The following is an 18,763-nucleotide window of genomic DNA, read 5'->3' on the forward strand; positions in this document are numbered from 1 at the left end:
AACTCAATAAATTACACATGGCAAAACACTGCTGGTACATTTCTTTGCGAAGCTAGATCATGAAATTTCTGATGCGACGTTTTTGTAGGACGTAAAGACACGACGACGATTGATTTCCTGATTTCCTGACAAACTGGGTAATATGAGATAATACAAAGTATGAAACAACGCGCACAGCCTCAAGTAATCGATATACTGTATTTCCTTGAATAAGTGCCCACCCCTCGACCATTCAAACTTGTAGCTCTGAATAAGCCGGCGACACAGGAACCCTTTCTTTTTCAGCTTTCATAACATTTTAAACTTTTACTACCTTAGATGAATATGTTGGGAGAGATTCTTGCTTTAAGAGTTATATTACGCCGATGTATTACCTTTCCTTTTTATATGGCTGGCTTCGCAAGCGGTGCAAGATGCAGCGAATTCTGTGAGCTGATTGGCTATTAACCCTTGCTTATTTTTCGTTTTCTGCGGTGGCCAGCATTGCAGCCATTTTGTCCTTGTGTACCCTGCAGGCAAGCTCTCGCCTGGCTCTTAACGCTTGGCTCAGGTTTGAGTCCTGCTTGGTCAATAACGCATTACTGGATCTACTACCGCGCTCCATGTTAATTTGCAAACCACCCTAGCGCACAGCGCTTGACTCAGTATTTAAAGTTGGTTTTTCGGAGAAAGTTAACGTCCCACCTCTCTCAAGAAGCTTTTAGAAAATAAAAATTCAAGGACTTTCCAAGGATTGGTTGAATTCATTGGGGGGGGGGGGGGGGGACTTGCCTTGAAATTCAAGGACTTGCAAGACAGTACGAACCCTGTTAAAGTTCAAGGGAGTTTAGCGTTTAAACTTGTTCGTAACATGTCATTAAACGAAAGTTGGTCCTTTGTCTGTTTAAACTAATTTCTACTTCCTCCTCTTTCGCATTCTTCAGCTACACATTGCACGCCTGATAATTTTTCACTTCGTAAGCTTTGTCAGCTTGTTCAACACCCATCTTGATTTGAAAACAATTATTACTACCCTCGGTCTCTGTTTATTCACGATTTTAATCATCGTTGCGGAGGAGGTAGCGCAAAAAGATTTTCAACACCAGTGCCTTAATCACATCGTACTTATAATGTCTGTAATCTCTCGCAACTATCTAGAGGATTCCGGTACCAATATAGGTCATCTGAAGGCCATTGACAAAGAATCTTATGAGTACTGCATGAATGTAGTTTAAAAAACTGGAACAGTGTGTAAACTATAAATGTGACATAAAATATCAGTGAGAAAAAGCCGCCATGTATTGTGACTCTGCGTTAAGCAGCAAAAGGAATTATAGGTTCTAATACGCCGAGTTTATTCCCAATAACTGGTATCCAGATGCTCAAAAATTACAGCACCGAGCGTCAGCTGTCAAAGATTCCGAACACAGCGGAAAAAAAGTCGTCGGTTCAGGAATTTTCTCTGTCTCCGATCCGAAAACAAAAATCGGGTAAAATTGATTGGAAAACAAAACACTCAGGCCACCAGTTAAATGTCGTAGTAAATAGGCGTCGCAGTCTGTGTTAGTATTAATGAAGTCAACTAAATCCGCAAGCATTGACTAAGAAATGTTTCCTCGACGTGACTGTATCATTAGCCGCAACACACTCCGGGCGAGCGCTTTGTCTTATCACTATTTTTAAGCGCCGACCATGTACACTTTTTTCTGATACGGCTTCTTTAATTACCTTTTCACGCCATAAGATGATGACATGATTGTGTAAAAGTTGACGCTTCTATCAGATTAGGAGCGAAATACGATCAAAAATTTTACCAAAGCAAGCCACTGGTATCCAGCAGAGAATGCGGACTAAAAGTACGGATTCTCTGCTGGATACTTAGATTTTTTTGGTTGTTAACGGCGCGAGGCTCGTTATGCGGCGCGGTTATCTTACTTTGGCTATATTATAAATAGAAAAAACAAAAACTGCGTGATTCACGTAGACGTCAAGTCAGCATGAAGAAAGAAATAACTGGAAGTGACTTGGTGGAAAAGAAACTATTCTCCTACACTGATTCGATGGTAGTTTATATTTTCAAACAGTTATAAATAAAGCGGCCTTGGAAACAGGTTTTATTTGTATCCCTACTCATTTAAGAAAATGAGTGAGGACGGGGTGCTTATTCGAGACGGGTGCTTGTTTGATATTATGGCTGGGGGGGGGGGAAATTTATTCGGAGGAGGGCGCTTATTCGAAGAAGTAGGGTTCGTAATAGAATGTATATGTCGTTAGCATCCACCCAAACTTTAATTTATACTAATATAGAAGTAAACCATCTTTCCAAAGTCATTGAATAAAAGTAAGCGGTGTTGTAGATAAATCGTTCAGCAGATCGAGATCTCGTTAAAAAAGAAAAAGAAAACTTTGCGATAGACTCCTCACTGAAAGAGATGTAATCAGTTGCTGGCGCAAACGACTGATTCACGACTCTTACAATAGCGAGTTAAATACACCCAATCACCGACCTAACGTTTCGGATAGTTCGAACTGACCAAAAGAAACTAGCAGCAAATAACATCACGGTAAAACTGACAAATCAGGTTCCACGAGCCAGAAATCAGTTTCAGACAAGCAACTCTTCCCCTGACGCTGATGATGACTTCTGCTGGTTGTCGAGTCGTCAGTCTCTTTCAAAATAATCAGTCCTTCCAAGGCTACTCCAATTCAAAGGATAAGATTTATTATTCATTGCATGCTAGAAAATAAGAAACAATGTAGTTTCTTTGAAGCTCTCATGTTTGATATTAGCTAGTGCGCAGTACTTCCAAACCTGAGTAATTTATATATAATCCTGAAAGTTCCGTGATTCTGAAAAATGCCGGGATTGAAAGATACTGAAAGATATCGAAAGATGGATAGAATAATACTGAGTGAATGGCATAGGATGTTTATCTTGGTTTCCACTACCAGGGAAGCTAATACTGTTTGTATTTGTGTTAATGTGATAATATTATAAATTAATTCGAAGAAATGTGCTAGGACGCTAGAATTACACATAGTTTGGACGAACAAGCTACTGTTTCATCAATAGAAAAGGAACTTCCGATATGGCTATCCTCTACAATTAATGTTTCCAGCAATAATCTGCAATGGTTCTCCAACTGTCATTTTTCTTCTTCAAGAAAGACGTCTTTATTCAAAATTCCATGAACAATTTGATCGAAAGGAAGTGGTTTCTCAAATCCACATAACTGAAATAAATACTCTGTTTTTGACATCTTTGAGCATTTATAAGCAGGTAGGTCACAATGATAAATAACCAAATGGATATATATATAAACTCATTAATTCAGTTACGTGATCAATATCATAGGCTGTTTGCTTTGGTTTCAACCGTCAGGAATACTAAGACTGAGTGTATTTGTGTTAATTTGAAAACGTTATGAATTCAAAGAAATATTGTTGGACGTTGAAACTACGCCTAATTACTACAAACAAGCCGATGATCGATACTAAATGAACCTCCGATGTTCATGTCTTCTAAAATATGAGAGAGGTAAATTGCAGTGGTTAAAAAGGACCTCTCTGTAACCTTCCTTCTTCAAGAAAGATCAGACGTCTTTAATTAAAAATTCCATTGAGAGCACAATGAAAAGGAAGTTGTTTCTCAAATTCACCTGCCTTAAGATAAACAATCTGATTATGACATGTTTAAGTGTTTAAATTGCGCGAAGACCAGTAAGCAGACAGCTCACAGAGACATACAACTCCAGATGAGTATACTCAAACTTATTAATTCATGTTTGTTGCTTAAAACATGACGATTTACCGAAACATTACTGAAGATGGAGAGGCAAAAGCTTACGAGCGGTTGTTTTTCTCTCAGGAATTAACTGCAGGAATTCACGGCTATCTGATATTTCTTTCGGCCTTCAATGTTTTGCTGACCATTTGTTCATCTTTGGGAAATATTCTGATCCTAATTGCCTTGCACAAAGAGACATCTCTTCACGGACCATGCAAACTGTTTTTCCGATCCCTGGCTACAACAGATCTCCTCGTTGGCGTAATTTCTGAGCCTCTTACCATCACCTACTGGTTTTCCGCCGTTAGAAAGCGATGAGATGACTGCTACAACACATTATTTACAAGCTTCATAGCAAACTATCTTCTCTGCGGCATGTCTTTGTTGATGATTTGCACTTAGTGTTTTATAGTTTTGGCGCTAGAGCGTTGTCCCAGGGAGTCTGGGGACCAACCCCTCTTTTTATTTAAAGTCGCGAAGAATCTAATATTCAAATAACGGTCAGCCAGAGATCACGAAAAGATCTAAAAGAAGTATGGAATGCCCTACGAATTGTAAGTTAAAATTTCGTTAAACTCTCAAATGTTATTCGATATTTAAAAAAATCTGTATTTGTTTTTTAGTTTGACTTGCTTCCTCTGGCAACCAGTACAAAAATAAACGGCAACCATACATCAGAAACCTTCAAAGCCACAGTAACGCTTCAAAACGAAAGCGCGAATCAGTTGACACTGACTGCGATAAGCGTAGACAGGCTGCTCGTCATAACATTAGGGCTGAGATACAAACAAGTTGTGACTGTCAAAAGAGCGTGTGCGTGTGTCATCGTGTTCTGGATTGTTTCCATTATCTGCGCAGCGATATATGTGCGGAACGTCCGTATAACAATATGGTATAGCCATATAGTCATACTGGTAAGCTTTTTCACCTCAGTCTCGTCTTACACGAAGATTTTTTGGGACCTCCGTCGCCATGAAACGCAGATACGCAGCAACATCCAGCAAGAGCAATAGAGTAACTCGAGTTCCGCTCCACTCAACATATCTCGATATAGAAAGGGAGTGTCAAGTGTAATGTGGCTGCAGTTAGCAGTAGCTGTTTGTTATCTTCCACATGGTATAATCACAGCTTTGTGGACCTATAATGAACAGTCGTCGGCTTTCATTGTGCTCAGACAATTCACAGTGACTCTAGTTTACTTTAATTCATCACTAAACCCGTTGCTTTACTGCTGGAATATTAGAGAGGTGAGACAATCGGTGAAGGAATTACTCAGACGAACACTTTGTTGCTGATAAATTTCAAGGTTTGAAATGTTCCTCAAAGTGTTTACATTCACCTTATAGAATTGATGATTTCCAATTCTTTTAAAACCAATTTATCAACGGACTCAAGTCGTCAGTCATCTGTAGATAATATCGCTAAACAATCTTTATTTTGTTCATCAATACGACGCACAAGAGCAGGATGTATGTGTCAAAACAGGCGTTCTATACATTAATTGACACTGGTAATTGCGACATACCTGGCTGATGGAAAAAAGGGTATTTTATATCCAGGGCTTGCATATGAATTTCAAATGCGAATTTTGATGATATCCCTCAAGAGTGCCACCGTAGTAAGCGGTTACCCGGCCTGTATTGAGCGGTCGGTTGTGAGAGTTCCGAGTCTTTTTCACATAGTTACTCTAATATTCACCTCTTTTAAGCGGTCACCTTTCTGTAGCAGTCGGAGTCATCCTTGACAAAGTCCCAACAGCCTGTTTGTATTGTCTTACAACTAAATTATATTGAATGTGGAAGTGCAAGAACTAAAAAAACACTAAGAATAATCTCTCAAGTAAAATTGAATCCATATTTACCTCGCGAAATCAATGTAAGAAGGATTTTTCGAGTGAGTTTTTGCTCATTAAGCAGTAAATTATTGGATGAAATGGCGGTTTTTACCCCATTTTGTGGACCCTGTGTTTAGCGGTGAACCTGTATTAAGCGGTAATTCTTCGTGGGTGACCGCCACCGTAGACAGATTTTTCATCAACTTGAGAAGATGAACTCTTATTCACATGTAGACTTGTAAAGTTCTATCTATTTTATAGATTTTGTGTTTAGATTATAGACCACTTTAAAAGATATTTTAACAGCACCGAATGCAGTGATCACCTGCAAGAAAGCTGCTTTAATTTCTGACGCGAAAATAAGACAATTTCCGTTACAAAAGATGTTTTACTACTACGGAGTTGAAATCAATCATTAGAAAAAAAAAAAACAAAAACAAAAACAAAAACAAAAAAAAAAACCTCGAGAAACAAAAGCGCCATGTTGATAAACACAATTACCATGATGATAACATTGATATCTTCACAGGTAAAGACATTATTGATACGCTAACTGCGCCAGGTGAAGATGTCATGTTTTCGCTAATTTATTCCTCGAATATATTATGGATTTAGAGGCATGTATTTCTTAACTTTCTTTAAAGCAATGTTCTCTGGTCCAAAAAGAATCCACACGGCATGAAAATATTCTACCATTTAGAGAACAAGATCTCTAAATGAAGACTCTCTTGCTGTTATTGATGTTGTTGTTCTTTTAATACCGTTTATAACCTAACCTGTAATACGTATGATGCACGATCCTCGCAGTAGATAGCGCTATTTAAGCAATAGCGAAAATCAGACCTGATAAAAAATCAGGCCTGTACGGGATTCGAACCACTGACCTCTGCGATACTAGTGCAGCGCTCTACCAATTGAGCTAACAAGCCAACTGGGAGCAGGCCGTTAAGTTGATTCTTAATAAACCCGTGAAAGTAATAAATTAGATAGAATGAAATATATGAAGTTCATATATTTTGAACTACGGTATTAGATACGTATGATACACGATCCTCGCAGTAGATAGCGCTACAGGCGTACAGGCCTGATTTTTTTCAGGTCTGATTCTCGCTATTGCATAAATAGCGCTATCTACTGCGAGGATCGTGCATCATACGTATCTAATACCGCAGTTCAAAATATATGAACTTCATATATTCATTGTATCTCATGAGATTACTGTGTGATGGATATCCTCCCCTGGGGTGGGATGGGTGGGAAGGTGAGGGCCATATGTTAGAAAACTTGTAAAAAGTTAATATGTTACCCTCGGTAATAAAGATGTACGACATGATAGTATGATATGATATGATATGATAAAAGTACTCTTCAGGTGTAATTTAATTGAGTTTCTGCTGCCGTCCTGTACTGTTAGACTTAGAGAGGGTTAAAGAAGGTAGGATTGTTCCTGCTGATTGTTACCTTAGGTACATGTGCTTGATCCTTTTATTACTGAATTGCTTAGCTTGTTATCTAGAGCGTAAAACCCTCAAATTCACTCAGTCGTTACTTTGTTTCTCGCTCGCTCCTGCATTTGCTTTTCCGTAGTGGAAGATTGGGCAATTTCGTTCTTTTGTTTAATAGCATTTCTCGCTCTATTTTAATCTGTTGTTATTGTAGCTAGAGATGTGCGTCTATTCCAAAATATTCCAATCAAACGTGCACGCTTCATTGGTTTTTTGTTTTCACAATTTTCGCACAGTTTTTCCTAATTTCAATCAGTTTTTTGCAAAACAACCTCTTTTCTATTTGCAACTCTTGCTGTTGGGCTATATTTCCTTATGGTACTACAGCGGTACTGTAATAAGCGATTAGTAAGGTCAGCGGTTGTCACCAGTTTGCCAGGTGACCGCTCAACCACGAGGGCGGCCATGTTTTTGTTTCATCACGAGTGTGATGCGTAGTTTTCCATCATTGTAACCCTCTGGCCATCTGTATTTGTAAAGGAGAACTTAAGTTGTTATCTGAAGATTAAAGTGTTGATCTTACTCGTCGAGAACTCGAGGATGGTCGAGGTGAAGAATTTTAATCTTGTTGGATACTGGGACAGAGCTGAATAATGAAATGCTACGTCAGCTGGTATGCAGCCAACAACGCGGGCTCAAGTGTCCTAGGTCTAAAATTTAGCGAAATTAGCGGAAAATAATAAGGGCTGACCTTTAAAACCGAGGAACTCTGTTTTCGTCGAGGGCACTTTCCTATTTCCAAGGGTTTAAAGGAGAAAATTAATTTTTGAAAATTTTTAGGGGGTGTACCAAATGTTTGGAGGCTGTTCTGTAAAAAAAAAGCGGCAAGGAAAACGACGCCTCGAAGCAACGGAATAGGAAATCAACTACGCGAACGACTCAAAATCCGTGTTTTCGCGACTAAACCCAGCGCATGCGTATACGTTATTCAGCTCTGTCGGATACTGGTTGGTCTTGTTTCCGTGAAGAAGGTTCGGATCGGATTTTCAAGTGGTTTTGAGGTCTATTTCCTCACTGAAGAAGTTCGCGTGCGTCAAATCAGTTTGGATTTAGGAACTCGTCATGTATCAAGAGTCAGGTCAGAGGTCTGAGAACACAATTGTTGAAGGAGTGGTAAGTGCTTCTCATATTTCTCACGTGGCTGGTGATTCAAGTGATTCTGTGGAACGCAAGGAACATTTTGCCGATGAATTCTCGCATGTTGTGAATGACAATTTACATCTTGATTTTACTGAGCATACCGAAGAACATGGAGCGAGTTATATGACTGTGGAACTAAAACACTCCTCTTTTGAGGTACCCCGAAGTAGACAGTTAACTGAAAAGGGTCTTCAGTATCAAATCGACCTGAAAGTAAACGGTTTTAAGTATAAGAAAACTGCAGTTACTAAAACTTTGAGGAAAACCTTGCCTTTTCGAGTTTTTCTGTACGTCTTGCTCTTTTTTCACTGTTTTTCGTCGTAGCCCGTGAGTGTTGGGATCCACACCGTGACCAGATGTGGTGAACAACCACTTCCCAAGATACTCAGTATCAGCTTCAAAGCAGGTGACTATATTTTAACAGATTTTTGCAGATACAGAGTCGGGTATCTTGTGGCCAGGTGGAAGCATTGAATAATAATAATAATAATAATAATATTTATATTGCTCAAATTAACATGTGGATACGATCAAATGCGCATCACAACACTTTTTGGGGGACTTTGGCCGGAATGCATTAGCAGTTTACAAACAATGGAAGGAAACTTATTTGAAGATGCCCCCTCCCCCCCCCCCCCCCCAATTCCCAGTAAACAGACCAGACCACATCACAGTAATCTCGTGAGTGGGTTCTTTAACGTCCCCTGCCTAACCAAATTAACTAATTCATAGATGCAGGAGACGGGAATTACGGTTTATTCGTCCTTATCCGAGAAGACTAGAATGTCTAATCATTTCTTGATATCATAGAAAGGTAGCGCATTCTCCTCAGTTATTTGAAGACCTTGAGTATTGGTCCGGCCGGGGCTCGAACCATCGACCTCGACCTCCCGCACAACAGTCCAGCGCTCTAACCAATTGAGCTAACCGGGAGGCGGTTAGTCTACTTCTGGCTTTAACCCTTTCATTTTGAAATCGTAATGGCAATGCTCTTAATAGTAATAGTAATGGTAATAGTAATCAAAGTTTAATGTCTTTACGTGGGGCATGGTTACCCATTTTGCCCGAGCCAGAGGCTCATGTATGAAACGCAAGACAACAACCCACCCATCCCACCCAAGGGAAGGACATCCATCACACATTAATCTCGTGCGTGGGAAATTAACGTCTCCTACCCCTAACCCTGCAGGAGACGGGACCTCCATTTATTTGTCTCTATCCGAGAAGACTAGAATATCTAAACCATTTCTTGATGTTATAGAAAGGTAGCATATTCTTCTCAATTATTTTAAGACCTTGAGTGTTGGTTCGGCCGGGGCTCGAACCCTTAACGTCAGAGTGCACGGCAATACTTACAGCTATAGCTCTGAAGATTTTGTTTTAAATCAAAAGATATGTCTTAGCTTGCGATCGACATCACGAATTACTACATCATGCGACAAAAGATTATTCTTACAATACAACTAATTGTTGAGTTGCTTTTAGTGCTTTTTTGGTATTGTTGTTGTTGTTGTTGTTTTTTTAATTTGTATTTTAAGGTGTCATATTCTATGAAACGCCTTCATCTCTTACGCCTGTGATTTATACCTCGCTCTGTTTCTACTTTTCCCCCTCGTTTACTGTTCAGTTTGCCAGCTTTAATTGTGGGTCCTAAATGAAAGATGATTTCCCCTGGATGTGGCTGACAAACACCATCTTTAAATCTCTCTGGGCCTTATTTGAAGACGCTGATACCCTGGGAAAAAGTTAACTGTTTCCGTTGTTATCCTTCAAGACTGGATTCCCTTCTGGTTACATTTTGAAACCGAGACAAAATGATAGCGTGTCGGAGTGTTTATCGATTTATTAACTTTTTACACCAATTGATACAGAGAGTCTGGGAGCTAGGTTTGTCTCTCTGGTCGTCAGGCAAGACTGATTATCATTTCCGGTTTCGCTCTGAAACTGAAATCACAATGGCGGCTGGCCAGAATGTTCCAGAACTTGGCGGCTATGATTTCGAGTTCACAAGTAAAGTTCCTGAAGAGTTGGAATGTCCTGTGTGTCAGTTAACAATGAAGGATCCCATAGAGATCGAAGGCTGTGGTCACAGATTTTGTAGCCTCTACAACGAGGGTTTGGTGAGGTATGGTGCTCTCGATCGAGTAAAATAATTTCCAGGAGACTAATGTTTTTTCTTTTTTTTTGAGGTGATGGTCATCCGCTTGGTAGCGTTACCAACTTATTTTAAGTCGAACTTGACTGAGTTGATAAAAAATTATCAAGTTGTATTTTGCTCCGAGCTTTGTATACGGCCTGATTGATTCATATGAAGCCGAATATAACGGAATTAGTTCGGCAAAGGTAAATCGAGGTGATTTATCGACTAATGAGAGGAGGTATACGAAAAATGAGCGGTTTATTAAAGCATTTAACGATGAAAAATTGCGAAGAAACTGTGTAAAAGCGTATTAAAAATTTGTTTAACGTCATTAGCAAGTTAAAGAGTGAAAGATAACAAATGTTTAATTACTAAAAGGACAATAGGTAATGGAAAGTTGAAATGCGGCTTGATGAAAGGCATCTCGTAGACAAGACAGTCAAATTTTCCTTGGCACTTTTTCAGAAAGAGGCATTGACTTTCTATGAGGAGGCTTGTATCCATACGGGCTGTCGAAAAGTGTTTACCGATCGCAGAGCTTTTGTGTTTAGCAATACGTTGATGGAGGTGTCGAGCTGTAAAGCCGACATAATCTTAAGTGCAGTTGATGATTCTTCCAAGTTCTTGGGTTTAAATGACAAGCGACCAAAATCCCGTGGTCATCCACCAAAGCACTTTCAACCGCTTCTTAAAAAAGAAGATGTCAACATGATCCTACGTGAAATACTACCTCAGAACATAACTGATTCACTGTCGCCCAAGGGTTCCAGACTTGCTCATCTGTTTATTTAGTATTTAAACATTTGTTATCTTTCACTCTTTGGCTTGATAATGACGTTAGCCAAACGTCGAAACGTCGTCAACAAATTTTTAATGTGCTTTTACACAATGTTTCTTCGCAATTTTTCATCGTTAAATGCTTTAATAAACCGCTCCTTTTTCGTATACTTCTTCTCATTAGTCGATAAATCACCTCGATTTACCTTTGCCGAACTAATTCCGTTATATTCGGCTTCATATGTTTTATCGCAATTTTTTATCATTAAATGGTAAGAAGGGCTGTAGAACTGTTCTTCGACCATGTTCAATTTGAGTCGTCTCAAAATAATTTCGCTTAAATAGTATTCAGAGTTTGTTTGCGATGTTTGATTTATTTCAGCCCTCATAATATAGCGTTACGGGTGTTAGGTTGTGCAGCAGGAAAGATTCTCAAACGGTAATGATATTAGCCTACTCCATAATGAAAATAAGTAACATACGCAGTGAATGATGATTCATCTGTTGACTGTGCGACTTTCTTTTTCTCAGTGGCCATTCTCCGAAATGTCCAGTTGACAGACAGCCTTTATCGCGTGACAAGGTAGTGATAAGGGATGCGTTGATGGTTCCAGCTCACGTAAACTTATTATCACGCTTTCTACTATGAAAGTCTGAGAGTCCATTACTTGCTTCCGCAGAAACAACTTTTTTTAAATACGAGGATTACACGAAAGCAGTGAAGCCAAATATGTACTCCATGAGGTATGATCTCCAAACCATGAAAGCGCGAATCAATGATACCTCTATGTTGTTGTGGACAGATCTTTTCAGATATTGCCTGTCAACGCACAATTCTGAATCTTACGGTGCAGTGTTCTAATGCTGAATGTCCATGGACAGAAGAATTGCGAGCTGTGGAGGTGTTTATAAAGATAGTACAGTATTTGCATGAAAACAGCTTGTGTTCCATGCATCTTTAACCCATCACTCGAAATTTGTTTGTGCATTTTCACTCGTTTATTTTGGAATAAATTTGTCCCCTCTCTCCCCTCCCACTCCTTTCATTTCCCACATTTTGAAGATGTATTGGACAATCAAATGAGAAAAGTTAATCTTATTCTTCTGCTTTGCTTTTTTATGGTTTCTTTTGACTTCGACGGTATCTTACTGATCACGTTATCATGCTGGAAATTTTCACCGAGTTTTTCTGGAATTTTGATTTCTTTTCTCCATTTTCATTCAGAACCATCAATCAGGATGCCTGTTAAAAGTGGTGGAGTGTCCAAATGCAGGATGTCAAGAGAGGTTCGCCAAGCACGATAAGAATAATAACAGTGAATCTGAGTGTTCTTGGAGGAAAGTCAATTCTAAATACTGTGGAGAATCATACATCGTGAGAATCAAGCAGGTTTGCTGGCATAAATCGAATGTAAGGAAGGACAGTATTCCAAAATATTGGTTTGATGAAGTCTCGGTACAACTAGTCACCATTTACCTCCTTTTTTTCCTATAGAGAATTTATGTGAAACAAACATCTTTTAAAGGCTAGTGTGTTTCAATAATAAACTTCGTTTCCTTGTTAATTAAGACTGTTAAATTCTTTTACCTCTTCCCTTCGTTTATTCAACAGACTGTTTGTTACAGTAGCACTGTAATGCAATTGGAAGAATTTTAAATGTACTCGGGCTCTAAAACTTCTGTTCGCTTTTCTTCAGCGACATCATGGTGTCTGTCAAAAGTTCCCTGTTCAATGCACAAACAGTTGTGCTCTGGGAGAAATTCCACGAGAAAAGGTAGCAATGATGGTTCTAAAGTCTTGAGCCATTCTAAGTGACCTTCGTGGTAAACTCTAACGAGAGTTCAGTTGAACATTCATGCACACAGCCCACATGAGAAATGCTACTGATGCTTTATATGAAACAATTCAGTATAAGAGTTGTTTTATGGGAGCAAAGGAAGGTGTTCCCTGCTTAAGTCTCTAAGCAAAAGGCGATATGTTTTGAGTATTTTGGCTTCAATCAGAGGCAAAGGAAACAAAGATAATTATATTACTCCATGACTGAGCCTGATCCATGATAGATCCATGGTGGAGAATCATTCCTCTTTGCCATTACAGTGTGAAGATCCCTTTGAGGAAAGTTCTTCGTAAGAGAAATGAAAGGTCTTAGATTAATACTTAAGATTGTCTTAACTTTCTGGCTGAAACTCATTAAAGACGAACTGAAGTCACAAGGAATAATTTTGAGACGTCAATGATTTGTTTCTTCATGCAACAAACGAGCTCTTTTTCTGTCTGCTCACTTAAACGTAACTCTGTTTTATCCTTTTTGTTTAGCTCGTGGCTCATATTCATGATGACTGTCCTTTAACTGAAATTACTTGTGTATACCAGAACTAAAGTGCAAAAAAGTGGTAAGAAATAGCTAACACTGTATTAACTAACACATTTAATTTGGGTGTTAGGGTGGAGGGGATCGAACGATTGAAGCAGACATATTTTCCGTATTTTCGAATGTTTGGATCGTTGATTTTACTGAAAAGCTTACTCGATCGCCTTTTTTCTACATTATACGTATTACTGTGTATTATTTAAAGTAACGACTAGATATAAAATCTACCGAGTTAGGATTGTTCTGAGTTTAAAATACCTCATTATCCCTTTTTCAGTTTCCAAGAAATAGGGCCAAATCTCACTTGGAATCACGTATGGAAAGCCACTTGAGCTTAGCTCTTTGCAGCCTTGAGATCACTCAGAATCAGGTTAAAGATCAGTCGAAGCGGATTGAGAGATTGACATCCACTTTGTACGAGCAGTCGCAGCAGTTGAATGATCAGTCACAGCAGATAGACAGATTGATGGCCAAACATTTAAATCAGTCACAAAGGATGGAGTGATTGATGTTATCTCTAAAAGATTATTTAGAGCAAATGGCAAGTTTAACGTCTACTGTACAGGGTCAGGCGCAACAGATACAACGATTGACGGTCCAAGTTCAACATCAAGCAGAGAAGACAAAGGAAATGAATAAGGAGAGCAAGGGCCAGTCAGACAAGATGGCAGCAACTAACGTCAGTGTTGACAAGCTTGACCGGAAGAAGTCCAAGGGTAGGGGTCTTGATTATGTTGCTACTTACACACATTGAAACAATAGCCTCCATTTGGCGCGAAAATATGCTCTGACATTTGTAAGCGGACATTATCTGTTCGGAGATGCGCACTGTTTTTCGTGAGCAAAGCTCAAAGAAAACTGAGAGCCACGAGCATATTTTAGCTCCAAGTAGAGGCTAATTTGTTTATTTTCCATTAAACATTTTTGAAACATGCAAGAAAAAACTTTTCCAACCAACTTACCGTTGGCTGCGCGAAATTCCACATTGCTTTTCAGTGTTCTTTAGTACGATTTTATGAACAAAAAAGCATGTCTCCTCTTCTGTAACAACCGCAAAACGCTCCCTCATCTTGAATTGAATTTTAAACGGGAAATATTTTTAGTAGAGGACTAAAAGGAAAATAATTTTATTATTTTCTCTTGATTAGATGTTACGTTTGAAAATTTGGCTGTATCACTCTTTGTATATCATTGAATTTTCCCCCGTCTTAGCCAGGGTAAATTCGATCACGGGATGCGATTAATCGCGTTAAAGGATTATAATTATTAACTATTTACCGAACGGAAGGTGGCTAGTGGTATATATTAACCGTGCTGCAAAGGTGCGAGGTAATTATCCAAGCTAGCGATCGGCAATGAGGTGAATACTTGTTTTAGTATATGTACTGAAACAGTGAAATAATATATTACTAAAAGATTAATTTAGCTTATTTATTCCAACAACGAATTCAGTGTTTTCGGGTGCAAATCCCTCGCAAAGGATAAATGCAAAGGATATCCAGAATTTGAATAGTCAGTCCACTGCTTTAGCCAATACCAATAAATGGATGATATCCACCGGAAAAGACCAAGTAACTTCTTTAGCCCCAAAAACAATCAACTTAGAGTTGGACTTTATTATCTGATAGTACACCTATAGAAGTAAGATCACATAACACGTCCTCGTTAGTTGACTTGAACAGCCAAATAGGTGCGCCGAGTCCATTGCGGTATTGTTCATTTTGTCAAATTAACTCTCGCTCAGTGTTATTATATGACCCGTTCGGCCCCGCTCGCGCAATCCCATAGAACAGTAAAAGATGACGTGTGCAGGGCCGGACGGGTTAACGTTAGCCGGTCCGGAAAAAGCAGTGCAGTCCTGCTGCTTTTACATCGCTTGTTGCAAAATCTCAGAGAAAGACAGAAATGAGAAAAAAAAGGTCGCGTTTTTTAAGGAATTTGGAGGTTCTTGTTCTGACTTAAGAATAACTTATTTTTCCTTGAAGGAAATGTTTTTATGGTAGATTTTTTTGTGCTCGTGTGGCTGTGGCTGTGTGTGCCTGTCTATCACGTCATATTTAGGTTAAAACTTTCATCACTTAGTGGTCTTATAATAAAATGCATAGTGACTGAGTTAGGTCGGGCCGGACGGGAAAATATTTGGCTCTCGTCTAAAGTCACTACACAGAGTTAGGTCATTTGAACTCCGAGTAACACTACTAGGTTGTGTCAAGCTTTGAAGACTAAGAAACATCAGTGAAGTCTAATAGATGATCTTGATATATTTAGTAAGATGGTCGCTTTAATTATCAATTCTTTTTGTCATTCTTGATTAAGATAATTACTCTGTTGTCGTTTGAGGTGATACTATGAAACAGGTCTTCAAGCCTGAATCAATCAAAGATATTGAAATAGGTATGAAGGTATTGTTTATGAATTTGTATAGGACATTACGAGGAACAGTCAAGTACGTCGGACCTGTGCCTTGGCAAAGTGGAGATTGTCTCAGCGTAGAGTTAGATCCAGATCAAGATATTATGATTATTTCGAGTGTACTAATTCAGATAACTTGTGAGTACATGGCTCATGACGAAAGTGAATAATATCTAAACTCAAAACTTTTATTTAATACTCTACATCGAATTTTGTATGTAACAAGCATCTTTCCTTCGGACGAAAACTTTTTTCACGGTGTCCAGGGAACTGTCCCGGAGTAAAGCTCAGACATTGATAGGCATCATTGCAATATTTTCTGAAGGTAATAAAACGAGGGTACTCAGTGAAGCCTAGTTCCGATATAGTTCACCCTAAGGTCAAAACGTTGTCCGTTCATGTTGAAGTTTGTTGGAAAAGCTAATCACTTCAATCACAGAAAAAATAAACCTGCAATTTGGTTAAAATTTGTCAGCTTATTTTTTAGTAATAAATCGGGCTCGCCTTTTATATTGATTTACTCGTACAGTGGATACCATCTGGCTTATTCTTTTTCAGAGTTTCCATCCCACGCAAACGACGGAACAATCCGTGGAAAAAGATACTTTACCTGGTGAGTAATATTAGGTCTCTCACTGAAAAGGATTTTTGTGACATGAATACGCCAAACACTGGGGGGAGTATGTCATTTGACATCGATGGCGCATGATATATTTATAGGGACAGAATTGATTCTGTAACATTCCCATTTACTCATGCTCATTCTTTTGGGTTGTTTTCGTTAAAAATAGACCGGGGATGTTTTTTGTTGGTTGTATGAACACAACGTTCACCAGGTGTGCATCTTCGCGGGTTTGGTCAAGTTGTCGAGTGCTATAAATGACAATTAAGAGAGTTTTAGTGACTGAAATATTCGCATTTGATGTATTTGCCACTTTAGGTAGACTGACAGATGACGCGGTAAAATGTATGATGTTATAGTAAGGACAATATTAATTCTGTGACGTCTCCATTAAATCATGCACTTTCGTCATCGATTGGTTTATTAAAAAATGACAAACGATCTTTTTTGTTTATTGTATTAACCCTCAGTGCACCTGGTAGCGGCTGCTTTGTATTTTTTAAAAGCGTTGTGGAGTGTTACACACGATGATTACAGTAATATGGCTCCTGTTTTCTTGGCTTCCCATGTGAAAGAACATGAAAAGTCAGAACAGTCTCTTTACCATCTCGAAATGTCCGTCCACTGCTTAAAGGACACTTTGTCGACAAGTCACAGTAACTACAACTTGGTCTACCATCAGTTTGTAAATTCAATAGAAGCTGGCATGCTTGCATCAGGGCACATAGAGTTTACGGAAGTATTGTATTAAAGTAGATACTGTAGGTCCTTCACTTTCAGACGTTTGTTCAAAAAAAGTATTAAGTGAACTTTCTAGCTAATCGTAGCTCTTTAGTTTTCTTTGTCATTCAAGTATCATGTGCGTAGAATTTCTGAAACTACAAAATAAAGGTTGATATTATGTATTAAACTAACTGCAATATAGAAAAGCCGCGAAGGCATTATATCAGCGGTTAGCTGGGAGGAAAGATGCACTTTTCTGAAAACCAAATGTTTACCCGGCGCAAAAGGTTTATGAACAGCTTATGCTCAGATGAACAACTCAATGATGTAACACTCTACTGATGGATACTCGTAAACAGTTATTATAAATTTAAGGAAGAGAAAGTTCAGTAGCAAGGATGTCGTAGCTAACTGCTTACAGCTTCAAGATCTACAGCCTTCTAGATAGTCAGAGGCAAACCTTCGGTAACTCAGTGATAGTGATTAAAGTTCTCATTCTAAATTTTATTTTCGCTTTTATTATTTTTTGTTTCTTGATGTTGGGAGTTTTCGAAGTCTTGTGAAACCTTTTACGGTCGTCCGAGATAGTTATTTCAAATGAAAGAAGGTCGACCATAATTTTCCCTTTAATTTCAGGGGGCATCTTGCCACGAATATTGCATAAGGATAAAAGTGGAACACTACTACAGGAAGTACTCTCGAAAAGTGTCGTTGACAATTAGTTATGAAAATAGTGCGCAAATGTTCTTTCGAGAGCACCTCCGGTGGAGAACTTCTCAGTAAATGCAGTGTGCTTGGACTTAACTCCTACTTTAATATTTCACGTGATTCTTTGAATGCACACCTACAAAATTACCTCTTAAAGAGGCTGACCCAACTTGCAAGGAGAGATTTTGTCGCAACGTCACCCCCAAACCAACAGATCTCGGTTACAAGAAAAAACTGCACCTCAAAAAGATATCCATTAGGGTAACGTCAGGTAATCTGAGTCAATTAGGAAACTGGGAATACAGCGTTTGTATAACACAACATATAACGACAACCGTCTCCCTCACATCTGTAAAGGAACTTCGTGAGTTTTCACCAACATTAGTAAACGAGTTGTCGTCTCTTGTGATACCTTTGTCTTCGAAGTCATACGTTTTAGACCCAATTCCGGCTATCTCAACGAGAAAATGTCATGACACTCTGCTACCTGTGATTACTGATATTGTTAGTCTGTCTTTCAACAATGCCATTGTACCTACAGCCTTCAAAGAAGCTGTCGTTGACCCCATAATGAAAAAGGACTTTCTAGATCATGAGGTATACAAAAACTTCAGACCTTTTTCGAACCTAAGCTTCATTTCCAAAGCTGCCGAGAAGGTTGTAGCTGTGCCTCTCAATCACCACCTTTTAAATGACTTAATCAACTAGCGCCATCCTAAGTGACTCTTAATTCACTACAGACATGGTTAATATCTTAATGATAA

The 18,763-nt window shown here is 38.8% G+C and overlaps 1 protein-coding gene and 1 pseudogene across 1 annotated transcript; both read left to right on the forward strand.

Moving 5' to 3' along the window:
• The first annotated feature begins 3,586 nt into the window (after positions 1-3,586).
• LOC148729296 (melanocortin receptor 5-like) lies at positions 3,587-6,337 on the forward strand (annotated as a pseudogene).
• A 2,059-nt stretch (positions 6,338-8,396) lies between these two features.
• LOC111345111 (TNF receptor-associated factor 6-like) lies at positions 8,397-17,798 on the forward strand. Its single transcript, XM_088763032.1, has 8 exons — positions 8,397-10,370; positions 11,694-11,745; positions 11,966-12,064; positions 12,388-12,573; positions 13,480-13,556; positions 13,812-14,250; positions 15,875-16,559; positions 17,039-17,798. The coding sequence occupies exons 1-5, from the start codon at positions 10,060-10,062 to the stop codon at positions 13,540-13,542; spliced, it is 711 nt and encodes a 236-aa protein (XP_088619158.1). The 5' UTR covers positions 8,397-10,059; the 3' UTR covers positions 13,543-13,556; positions 13,812-14,250; positions 15,875-16,559; positions 17,039-17,798.
• Positions 17,799-18,763: the final 965 nt, after the last annotated feature.

Source organism: Stylophora pistillata, chromosome 6, assembly GCF_964205215.1.
Source record: "Stylophora pistillata chromosome 6, jaStyPist1.2, whole genome shotgun sequence".
Lineage (NCBI taxonomy): Eukaryota > Metazoa > Cnidaria > Anthozoa > Scleractinia > Pocilloporidae > Stylophora > Stylophora pistillata.

What these genes read in the sequence shown, in the direction of transcription:
- LOC111345111 (XM_088763032.1), top strand. Translation starts at nt 10,060, where the DNA reads ATGATAGCGTGTCGGAGTGTTTATCGATTTATTAACTTTTTACACCAA. An exon ending in TACAACGAGGGTTTGGTGAG is followed by an intron (nt 10,371 to 11,693) that starts GTATGGTGCTCT and finishes TCTTTTTCTCAG; the next exon opens with TGGCCATTCTCCGAAATGTC. An exon ending in TTTGCTGGCATAAATCGAAT is followed by an intron (nt 12,574 to 13,479) that starts GTAAGGAAGGAC and finishes CTTTTTGTTTAG; the next exon opens with CTCGTGGCTCATATTCATGA.